Source organism: Lagenorhynchus albirostris, chromosome 5, assembly GCF_949774975.1.
Source record: "Lagenorhynchus albirostris chromosome 5, mLagAlb1.1, whole genome shotgun sequence".
Classification (NCBI taxonomy): Eukaryota; Metazoa; Chordata; class Mammalia; order Artiodactyla; family Delphinidae; genus Lagenorhynchus; species Lagenorhynchus albirostris.
In genome coordinates this window covers 42,621,261-42,633,534 of record NC_083099.1, presented here as the reverse complement: position 1 = coordinate 42,633,534, position 12,274 = coordinate 42,621,261, and the positions used below count along the sequence as shown (strand labels likewise).

General features: G+C 34.4%; 1 protein-coding gene across 3 annotated transcripts in view; it reads right to left on the bottom strand.

Annotated features, from left to right (window-relative positions):
• The window catches only part of OTOL1 (otolin 1), a 60,303-nt gene extending 50,331 nt beyond the window's left edge, over nucleotides 1-9,972 (bottom strand). For 2 of the 3 annotated variants that reach the window (XM_060149209.1, XM_060149211.1), the window contains exon 1: nucleotides 9,861-9,972. In XM_060149209.1, coding sequence (XP_060005192.1) covers nucleotides 9,861-9,945 — 85 coding nt within the window. In that variant the 5' untranslated portion in view covers nucleotides 9,946-9,972. Of the gene's footprint in view, nucleotides 1-9,856 lie in introns of all 3 variants that reach the window. The other variant, XM_060149212.1, reaches the window with a different exon arrangement.
• Nucleotides 9,973-12,274: the final 2,302 nt, after the last annotated feature.

The window sequence follows — 12,274 nt, the reverse complement described above, 5'->3', positions numbered from 1 at the left end:
TAATATTGACTCTTCCCATACATGAGCCTGGTATATCCCTCCATTTATTCATGTCTCCTTTAAATTTTCTTAACAATGTTTCCTAGTATTTAGTATACAGTTTTTAAACATCTTTTGTCAAATATATTCCTAAATATCTCATATACTGATGCTAATGTAAAGATACTGTTTATTTAATTTTGTATTTTGTATATTGACTTAGTATCCTGCAACCTTGCTAAACTCACTTATTACTTCTAATACTTATTACTTATTATTTATTACTTATTATTACTTATTTTACTTATTATTATTATTATTATATTATTATTAATTAATTAATTAATATTAATTAATTAATATTAATATAATAATATTATTATTATTATTAGTATATTATTTATTACTTATTATTACTTATTTTACTTATTATTATTATTACTTAATAATACTTATTACTTATTACTTATTATTACTTATTATTACTTATTATTATTATTACTTATTATAAGTATTATTACTTATTATTACTTATTACTTATTATTACTAATTATTACTTATTACTTCTGCTTTTTATAGATTCCTTGGGATTTTCTACATAAAATGTCATGTTTTCTGTGAATACAGTTTTACCTTTTCTTTCCAGTCTGTATGACTTTTATTTATTTTACTTGCCTTTTTGTGCTGGCTAGGACATTTATTATACTGCCAAATGGAATTAGGGAGAGTAAACACTCTTGCCTTGTTGCCAGTGTTAAAGGGAAATCATTCAGTCTTTCATCACTAAATATTGGATTGGCCAAAAAGTGCCTTCGGTTTTTAAGTAAAACAAAAGATACATTTTTCATTTTCAGCAAGAACTTTATTAAACAATGTATTCACCGTTTTGTTCCACTACCTTCTGCCATTTTTCAGGCAACTTCATAATTCCATCTTCCCAAAACTTTTTATTTTTTTGAGCAAAGAACCGTTCCAGGTGCCTTTTACAGTCTTCCAGGGAATTGAAATTTTTTCCATTAAGAGAATTTTGTAAAGACCGAAATAAATGGAAATCCGAAGGTGCAATGTCTGGTGAATATGGTGGATGAATCAGAACTTCCCAGCCAAGCTGTAACAGTTTTTGCTTAGTCGTCAAAGAAACATGCGTTCTTGCATTATCCTGATAGAATATTATGCATTTTCTACTGACTAATTCCAGACGCTTTTCATCGAGTGTTGCTTTTGGTTGGTCTAACTGGGACCAGGACTTGTTGGAATTAATTGTTTCATTTTCCAGAAGGAGCTCATAATAGAGGACTCCCTTCCAATCCTACCACATACACAACATCACCTTCTTTGGATGAAGACCAGCCTTTGGTGTGCTTGGTGGTTGTTTATTTCTCTTGCCCCACGATCTCTTCTGTTCCACATTATTGTATAGTATCCACTTTTCATCACCCATCACAATTTGTTTTAAAAATGGAACGTTTTCATTAAGTTTAAGTAGAGAATTTCAGGCAGAAATACTGTCAAGAAGGTGTTTTTTTCACTTAACTGGAACCAAATCATCAAAGCGATGAACATAACCAAGCTGGTACTAATGATTTTCAACACTTGATTTGGATATTTTGAGTGTGTCAGCTCTCTCCCACATGGTATAACGTTTAATGTCTCAATTTGATCACTATCAACTTCAACTGGTCTACCTGACCATGGAGCGTCATCCAGCGAGAAACCTCCAGCATGAAACTTCGCAAACCACTTTTGGCATGTTCAATCAGTCACAGCACCTTCTCCATACACTGCACAAATCTTTTCTTGCGTTTCAGTTGCTTTCTTACCTTTCTTGAAATAATAAAGCATAATATGCTGAAAATGTTGCTTTTTTCCTTCCATCTTCCATATTAAAACAGCTACACAAAAATTCACCAATTTTGATATCTTTTTTTTATTTTCTAAAGAATTTATTTATTTATTTGTTTATTTATTGGCTGCGTTGGGTCTTCGTTACTGCGTGCGGGCTTTCTCTAGTTGCGGCGAGTGGGGGCTACTCTTGTTGCGGTGCGCTGGCTTCTCATTGCGGTGGCTTCTGTTGTTGCGGAGCACGGGATCTAGGCGCGCGGGCTCTAGAGCGCAGGCTCAGTAGTTGTGGTGCACGGGCTTAGTTGCTCCACGGCATGTGGGATATTCCCGGGCCAGGGCTCGAACCCGTGTCCCCTGCACTGGCAGGAGGATTCTTAACCACTGTGCCACCAAGGAAGCCCCAGATAAGTCTTTTTTTAATGCATGCTGATATGACAGCTGTCACATACAATCTAACAAAATTGTTTTGAATGAAGTTAATGACAACTCAGTGCTACTAGAGCCATCTTACAGAAAAAACCAAACGAAACTTTTGGCCAGCCCAATATAGTGCTGGTTGTAAGTTTTTCATAGATGCTCTTTATCAGGTTGGGGAAATTCCCTTGTATTTCTACTTTTATCAGGAAGCAGTGTTGAATTTTTTCAAATGCTTTGTCGGTATCTTAAAAGAAAATCATATGTTTTTCTTTTTTCATTCTGTTAATATTAAAATTACATGATTACTTTTTTCAATGTTAAACCAGCTTTGCATTTCTGGGATAAACACCATTTGGTTGTGATATATTATTCTTTTACCATATTACTAGATTCAATTTGTTAATTCTCAAATGATTTTTTGCATTCATGTTTGTGAGAGATATTGGTCTCTAGTTTCTTGCCATGTCTTTGTCTAATTTTGGTATCAGGATTATTCTGTAGTCATAAATGAGTTGGAAATTTCCCTATCCTATTCTGTTTTTTGGGGAAAAAATGTGTAAAATTGGTATTTCTTCCACAAATATGTGGTAGAATTCACCATGAAATCTTCTGGGCCTAGGGTTTTCTTTGTGAGAAGATTTTTTAACTACAAATTCAATTTATTTAATAGATATAGGGCTACTCAGTCCATCTATTTCTTTTTATTTGAGCTTCAGCAGTTTGTATCTTTTCAAGAAATTTTTGTTTATCAAAGTTATTGAATTAATTAGCATAAAGTTGTTCATAATACATTCATAATAAACATCTTTTTAATATATGTAGGATTTGCTCTAGGATTACAGTATACATATTTAAGTTATTACAGTCTATGTTCAACTAATATTACACCACTTTACAGACAGCAGTAGACCCCTATCTACTTACATTTCCCCCATCCTGGACCTTGTGCCACTACTGTCATACAGTTTACCCATACTGTCATACAATTATGTTATAAACTGTACAATACATTGTTACTATGTTTGCTTTAAAGAGTCAATTATCTTTTAATGAATTTTTTAAATAAGGAAAAAACTTTTATATTTACATAAATAGTTTTTACTTCTGATTCTCTTCATTTCTTTAAGTAGGTATAAATTTCTATCTGACATCCTTTTCCTTGAAGGACTTTCTATGGCATTTCTTGTTGTACTACTCTGCTGGTAATAAATTCTATCAGCTTTTGTATGTCTTTTAAAAAATCTTTATTTTACCTTCATTTTATGAATATATTCTAGTTGGGTAAAGATTTCTAGAATGATGGGGTATTATGTCTTCTGGTACTTAAAATGTGTTGCTCTACCATCTTCTAGTTCGCATTCTTTATTTGTCATGCTTATCTTTGTGCCTCTGTATGGAATACGTTATTTTCCTTTGACTAATTTAATTATTTTTTCTTTATTCCTGCTTTTAAGCAATTTGATTATCTGCCTCGTGTTGCTTTCTTCATGTGTCTTCTGATTGAGGTTTGCTGAGCTTTTGCTGTCTATGGGATTTGGTAATATTCTGTCATTATTTCTCCAGACATTTTTTCTACCCTCCTTCCTTCTCTCTCCACCCCTTCTGAGACTCCTATGGCATATATATGAGGATACATGAAGGTTTCCCACAGTGCACTGATGCTCCATTCACTTTTCCATCTTCTTTTCTCTGTTTCATTTAAGATAGTCTCCATTACTATGTCTTCAAGTTCACTAATCTTTCCTCCTAATCGTGTCTAATAACCTATTAATTTCATTCAGTATATTTTTATCTAAAACATCATATATTTCATCTCTACAAATTTAGTTTAGGTGTTATTTATACTTTCCATTTCTCTCTTCATCATGCTCATGTTTTTCTCCACCTTTTTCAATTTACACTGTGTATTTATAATAGCTGATTTATTGTCCTTTCCTAAAAATTCTATTATCAATGCCATTTTTGTTTCTATTAATTGACATCTGTCTTCATTATGGGTCATCTTTTACTGCCCCTTTGAATACGTGGTTATTTTTTATTAGATGCCAGACATTGTGATTTTTACATTGTCAGATACTAGATGCTTTGTATTCCTTTAAATATTTATGGACATTGTTCAGGGATGCAGAAATTTTCTTGGAAATGGATACTAGTTTTTTCCCTTTAAGTATTTTTAGGTTATGTTTTAGGATGTGGTTAATTTACTTGGAAATGGATACTTTTGAGATTTGCTTTTAACCCTTATTAGGCAGGTTTAGAACAGCCTTTAGTCTAGGATAGGGTTCAGCAAACTTTTTGTAAAGGACCACATGGTTACTAGTTAGGTTTTATGGGCCACATATAATCTGTGGCATACTCTTCATTTGCTTTCAATAACCCTTTAAAAATGTAAAAACCATTCCTAGCTTGTGAACTGTACATAAAAGGCCAGATTTGACCCACATGTCATAGGTGTCTACCCCTCATCCAGGGTTATTTGACTCTCTTATCAATCCCTGGGAATAAAGAAGCTTTTCACTCTGGCTGGTACAAACACAAACTATTCCTGGAACTGTGTGAGCTCCATGGACTATTCTGACTAGTCTGAACCTTTCTGTATAAACATTTGAAAGCCAGGTCTCTAGAACTCTCTAGCTGTGCAGCTCTTTCCTCTCGAGTACTCTGCTCTTTCCATTATAAGTGGCTTGGCCACCATGAACTCTGCACTCTGTCTCCTCAACTAAGGGAGTCTGCCAGGTTCTGTATGGACTCCCGCACCCTGCAGTGAAGCCCAGAAACTCAGAAACCTGTAGCTTGAGCAATCATAGGGCTCACCTTGTTTGTTCCCTTCTCTCAGAGATTGCTCTCATGTACTGCCTGTTGTCCAATATCTGAAAGCCATTGTTTCATATATTTTGTCTGCTTATTTAGTTGTTTAAGATAAATCCTGTGCTTGCTAATCCATCCTGGACAGAAATGGCAGTAAAGAATACAATTTTTTTTTTCTGACCATGCGGCGCATTTTACAGGATCTAAGTTCCCCAACCAGGGATTGAACCCCAGCCCTCAGCAGTGGAACTGCGGACTCCTAACCGCTGGACTGCCAGGGAATTCCCAAGATTACAATTTTTAAGTATTTGTTTACTTAAAATTAAATATTGATTCAAGCTCAAGTGAAAGTATCTCAGTTTATTTTTTTCCTATAACTTACGTAAATCAAATTATGTTCCTATATTACATGAACCACAGGAAGAAAACATTTTCTTAGGACAACTTTTTTGGAAAAGAAATTTCATATGTAAGTATAAATAAGAAAATGTCTATTATTATTGAAATGACAAATTTTCATTTAATTCTAATATTTCCTAAGAATGAGAAAGTTGTTAAAAATTATCATTAGCTAAAGAGAGGAAGCTATAGGACATGCCTCACCTAGATATTACAACTAGGACATATTCATATTTGTTTAAAATTTTTGAAATGTGGGACTGACATCATACTTGGTTAGTAAGTAAGCTTTATATTCAGAACAGCAATAGATATTTTTAGGGTTCTAACAATTTGGTTTTTAGAAAAAACAAAAGAGTTTCACTTATTTAAAAACTAGGACAGCAATTTTGGTATTATATATGTAAAGCCTTTAAATGTATAAAGTAAACAAATTCAAATTACATGGGTCCTTTAAAAACCATCAACTAATTGCTCTGAATAACTCTAATGACTTCTTTCAGACTTTGTTTAGAATGCAAATTACTTCAAATGACATGTTCACTATAATTTTATATCTTTTTCTATTTTTAAACTATTTAACTTGTGGTGGTATTGCTTTCCAGCAATTAAGCTAAAAATGTGCCTTAAATATTCAACATTAGAACCTAAATTACATGAGCAATAACATCTCATCCATGAATTTCCAAGAAAAAAAATTTTATAATTTAACTCATGCTTCTTCCACTAACTGAAAAAAACAATAATACACCTGAGAAGAGACTTCCATTTAAAAAAATTAAAAAATAAAAATAGGGACTTCCCTGGTGGCACAGTGGTTGGGAGTCTGCCTGCCAGTGCGGGGGACACGGGTTCAAGCCCTGGTCCGGGAGGATCCCACATGCTGCGGAGCAGCTAAGCCCAGGCGCCACAGCTATGGAGCCTGCACTCTGCAGCCCACGAGCTCACAGCTACTGAGCCCACATGCCACAACTAAAGCCCGCGCGCGCCTGGGGCCTGTGCTCCGCAACAAGAGGGGCCCCCACTCTCTGCAACTAGAGAAAGCCTGCGCGTAGCAACGAAGACCCAACGCAGCCAAAGTTAAAAATAAATAAATAAATAGTTATTTTTTTAAAAAAATAAATAAAAAAAATAAAAATAAATGCTACTTCTAACTTGAGATAAATTCACAGAAAACAAGTCTACCTTCACTGGAAGATATTAAGGTCATTCTAGTTCTATAATCAAATAATACATTTTCATGTTCTTATTTATCAATGAAGAATATCTTTTTTACAGAAATTAACTAAGATCATGCTAGACCCTCTGGAAAGCAAGGAAGTATAATATGCATGTTTCCTGCCCTCATGGAACTGACAATGTGTTTGTAAGACAGGGCATATAAACATAGGAAATAAAATAATAATGTATAAAACATAAGCAATTTGTGATTTAGTTTTAAAAAACAACATTTGTTGAAAGTCTGCTATGTCAGCAGTATTATGTCTAATCCTTTCAAAAATCTTTTAAGATGACCATATTAAATGGAATTCTTTGGTTGCAAATAAATCTCTCCAATCCCCTCCATTCTCTCTCTCCCTCTCTGTCTCTCTCTCCCTGTCTCTCTGTCTCTCTGTCTCTCTGTCTCTCTGTCTCTCTCTCTCACACACACACACACACACACACACACACACACAAACATATACACTTTTCCTTCTCCTTTCAGATTGGTTTCATTCTAAAGATCAAAGGCTACCGGAACCTGAAACTGACTAGAGCTGTCTTGGGGCTTGCATTCTTATATTCTCACAACCAGAGAGAAAATATAGCTTTTCTATCCCAGCTTCACCTTGAAAAAATAAAGGTTGAAGGGAAAATTCTGATTGGTCTGCCTTAGATAAATGTTCACATCTTGGTGAGATTATTGTCACCATAGGGATGAAGAATTATAATTGGTCCAAACAGAGGGGTCTTTTACCATTAGGAGAAGTAGCAGCACAATAAGGTCACTGAAAGATACGTCGTAAGCCACTATGTTCCTTCAGATACACCCAAGCTTCTTTTTATTACTCACTCAAGAAACACACAGCATGAGATTAAAAAAAAGAGAGAGCATTTATGGAAAAAACAGAATGTAAGTCATTTTCATGCCAGTAATGTTTTTTTGAAAAAACCATGTCACTTGTCTCACTTTCCAAGTTTGGCTGATTTAATGTGTTTCTGTCTCCGCCAGGTTTTCTATAAAATCTCAAACAAGGATTATGACTTGTGGGCCAAATGTGACCTGCTGCCTGCTCTGAAATAAAGTTTTATTGGGGCAAAGCAATGTCTTCTATTTACACATTGTCTGTACCTCCTTTCATGCTTCTCAGTAGAGTTTAGAAGTTGTGACAGAGACTGTATGGTCCACAAAGCCTAAAATATTTACTGTCTTGCCCTTTACAGAAAAGTTTACATATTCCTGATCTACATGCTTGATTATATTCAGATTCAGTTGCTTAGATCAGAATACTTTGTATGTATGCTGTATATTTTTTTACATCATATTATGAAGCGCATAATACTTTACCATCCTACTTTTAGTGATAAGATGGAATCACCTCAAAAAGTTAAACATAAGTGACCATATGACCCACCAATTTCAATTCTAGGTATATAACAAAAGAAACTAAAAACATATGTCCACACAAAGACTTGTACACAGATGCTCTTAGCAGTGTTACAATAGCCAAAAATAGAAAGAACCTAATTTCCATCAACTAATGAATGGATAAACAAAATGTGGTATATCCATACAATGGAATATTATTCAACCATTAAAAGGAACAAAATACTGATACATGCTACTACACAGATGACCATAAAAACATTATGGTAAGTGAAAGAAGCCATATCATTTGATTCTGTTTAAATGAAATGTCCAGAATAAGCAAATCCACAGAGAGAGGAGATAGATTAATTGTTGCCAAAAACTGGTGGGAAGGAGGAATGGAGACTTACTGCTAATAGGGATCAAGTTTCTTTTTGAAGTGTTAACAAAATGTTCTGGAATTAGATAGTGGTGATGGTTGCACCACTCTGTGATTATACTCAAAACCACTGAATTGTGTACTTTAAAGGGTGAATTTTTATTGTATGTGGATTATTTCTCGATAAAGCTGTTATTTTTTAAAAGGATGAAATCAGAGGGTTCAAATTATATGACCCTGATCCCTCCATTATAAGATTTTCCCATCAAATTTTACCTCATACTTTTATTATTTATACATGATTGTTGCCCAGAAGCATTATTTCCTTAGAAGTTGCAAAACAGTGATTTTCTTATTCTACAATTCTCTCTGTACCTTTAGGCTGAACTTCTTCTATAAAGAATTTTCTTTCATCAGCTCTTCAGTTATATAAATATACAATTCATACAGGTAAGGCAGGATAAGCTTGGTTCTTTTCCTCTTTCAGTTTTTCACAGAAATGATTGGTGGTCTGGCAACCTCCAGTGGTGAATGGTGAGATATTTGTTTTGTTGTCTTTACAAACTAAAACTCACTATATATATATATATATATATATATATATATATATATATATATATATATATATATACTGTGTTTCAATTCAATGCAGTCAGTCTTTTTGATGCTCAAATTGCCCTGTGCACTGGGAGCTCCTTTCCAGTTGGCTGCTATGCACTGTTGGCATGATTTCATTAGACTTTTTTTTAACAGCATTATTAAGATATAATTCACATACTATTCACCCACTTAAGGTATACAATTCACTTGTTTTTAGTTTGTTCACAGAATTGCACAATTATCACCATAATGGATTTTTAGAACATTTCATTCCCCTACAAAGAAACCCCATGTCCATCAGTAGTAACTCCTCATTTCTCCTACCCCCAATCTATCCCCTGCCCTAGGCAACTACTAATCTACTTTCTGAATCTATAGATTTGCCTATAAAGGACATTTCATATAAATGGAATCATACAGTATGAAGTCTTTTCTGTCTACCTTCTTTCGCTTAGCATGTTTTCAAGATTCACCCCTATTGTAGCATTTATCAGTACTTTATTCCTTTTAATGGCTGGATAATATTCCATTGTACAGATATAGCACATTTTGTTTGTCCATTCACTAGCTGATGGACATTTGAGTTGATTCCAAGTTTTGGATATTATGATATAATGCTGCTATGAACATTTGTGTACAAGTCTTTGTGTGGACATATGTTTTCAATTTTCTTGGGTATATCTCTATTCCCTTTTTCTCCTTTTTGAGCTGTAATTGTTATGCATTGTACATGTATATATGTTACAAACCCAACAATAGGTTATTCTACTTATTATCTTATATATTTTTTTATTTTAAAGAAGTTGAGAGAATAAAGGAGAGGAAGTATATAAACTAGAGTTGGTTAAATTAATCTCCTTACTTACTATTTTTGGTTCTCTTCCTTTGTCGCCATACATTCACGTCGCCATCTGGCATCGTTTCCTTACTCCAACATAGCCTTGCTCCCATCCACTTCCTTTGTGCTGTTCAAATATGTTGCATTCCTATGTGTTATAGGACCAATAATTCATTTATATATGTAATTTCACAGAATTGCTTTTAAATTGTAGTTCAAAGAAATAAGCATCTTTTATGATTATATAATTACCTTTACCATTACTTTTTGGGTTTTGGTGTGCAGTTGAATTACAGTCCAGGTGTCACTTGCTTTTAGCCTGAAGAAGTCTTTAGTATTTCAGATAAAGTGATCTCCTAGCAACTAATTGTCTCCACTTTTGTTTATCTGGGAATGTCTTTATTTCACCTTTTTTGCAGAATCTAAGATTCTTAGTTGACAATTTTTTTCTTTCAGTTCTTTGAAAATGTCATCACACTACCTTCTGTCCTTCATTGTTTCTGAGAAGAAGTCATCTGTTAATCTTATGGAAGTTCCCTTGTATGTAAAGAGTCCATTTTCCCCCCACTCCTTTTGAGATTTCCTTTTTGTCGTTGGCTTTTACTCTTTTCACTACAACATGTCTGGGTATGGACCCCTTGCATTTACCCTGCTTGGACTAGGTGAGTAGTTTCCCAGGGCACATATATAAATCTATGCTTACATTCCTTATATATATATACACTCCACCAGGAAGCAACAGTCAAAACACTGTGCTTTAGAGTTACTTTAAATAATTCATTTATGTGTGTGATTAATGCTATCAAATTGATATACAGCTAGATTTGTTTTATTTCCATTAGTTTTTAATATTTAATAGTTCCTTTTTATTCTTTAATTTTGTTTTTAATTATGTAAGCCAAAGTACCAAAGTCAAAAGACAATAAGGTGTATCACAAAAGTCTCACATGAGTCCCATCTCCTCCTTGGTCCCTGACTGCCCCTCTAAGTAACCGTATTTGTTTATTTTGGTTAATCATTCCACTGTTTCTTTTTGAAAATGTAAGCATTGGTGTGTATGTACTCTTATCCCCCTTTTGTATACAAAAGATTGCATGTAAAAACACCATTCCCCACCTAGATCTTTTTATCCTTTCTACAACTACAAAGTACTCAGTTGTGTGGATATACCATAGTCTATTCAATCTGTCCCCTATTGATGGACATTTGGTAGTATTTTGTTTGTCAGTGTATTCATTTTCTACTGTTGCATAACAAATTACCACAAATTTAGTAACTTAAAACAACACAAATTTATTACCTCACAGTTCTCTGGGTCAGAAGTCTACACACAGGTTGTCTGGGTCCTCTGCTTAGCATCCCACCAGGCTGAAATCAAAATGTTGGCCAAGGCTGTGATCTCATGTGAAGTTTGCAGTTCTCTTCCTCCTTCACTAGTATTTGCAGAATTCAGTTCCTTATGGTTGTAAAGTGAAATCCCTATTTTTTCTTCACTAGCTGTCATCTGGGATGACTTTCAGAAACTAGAAGCCTCTCTCAGGTCCTAACCACAGAACCCCCTCCAGAGGTCCTCTCACATGTGGAGCTTACTTCTCCAAAGCCATCAAGAGAATCTCTGCTTCGAGAAAGAAATATCGTATGATATCACTTATATGCAGAATCTAAAAAGAAATGATACAAATGAACGTATTTACAAAACAGAAATGGACTCAGAGACTTAAAGAATGATCTTATGGTTACCGTGGGGGAAAGGTGGAGGGAAGGGATAATTAGGGAATTTGAGATTGACATGTACACACTGCTATATTTAAAAAGGATAACCAACAAAGACCTACTGTATAGCACAGAGAACTCTGCTCAATGTCATGTGCAGCCTGGATGGGAGGGGAATCTGGGGGAGAATGGATACATGTATACGTACAGCTGAGTCGCTTTGCTATGCACCTGAAACTATCACAACATTGTTAATCGGCTATACTTCAATATAAAATAAAAAGTTAAAAAAAAAAGCGTACAAGGAAATGTTGAGAAAAAAAAAGAGAGAGAGAATCTGTTTCAAGGACCCACCTGATTAGGTCAGGTCCACTCAGTATAATCCTCCTTTTGTTTAACTCAAAGTCAACAGTTTAGGGACCTTAACTACATCTGAAAGATTCCTTTACATTTGCCATATAATATAGCCTAATCCTGAGAGGGATATCCTATGATATTCACAGATTCTGCTTGCCCTGAAGAGGAGGGAGCTATGCAAGACATATGTTGGGGGGAGAGAATGGGTGGGTCTATCTTAGTATTCTGCCTACTACATTTAGAATTACAAACAATGCCTCAATGAAAAGCTCTGTGCGTTTGTTATTTTGTATTTTTTGCCAGTGTATCTTTGAGATGGATTCCTAAAAAAAAGATTATGCCTATGTAGTTGCTCTATATTGCCAAAGTTTC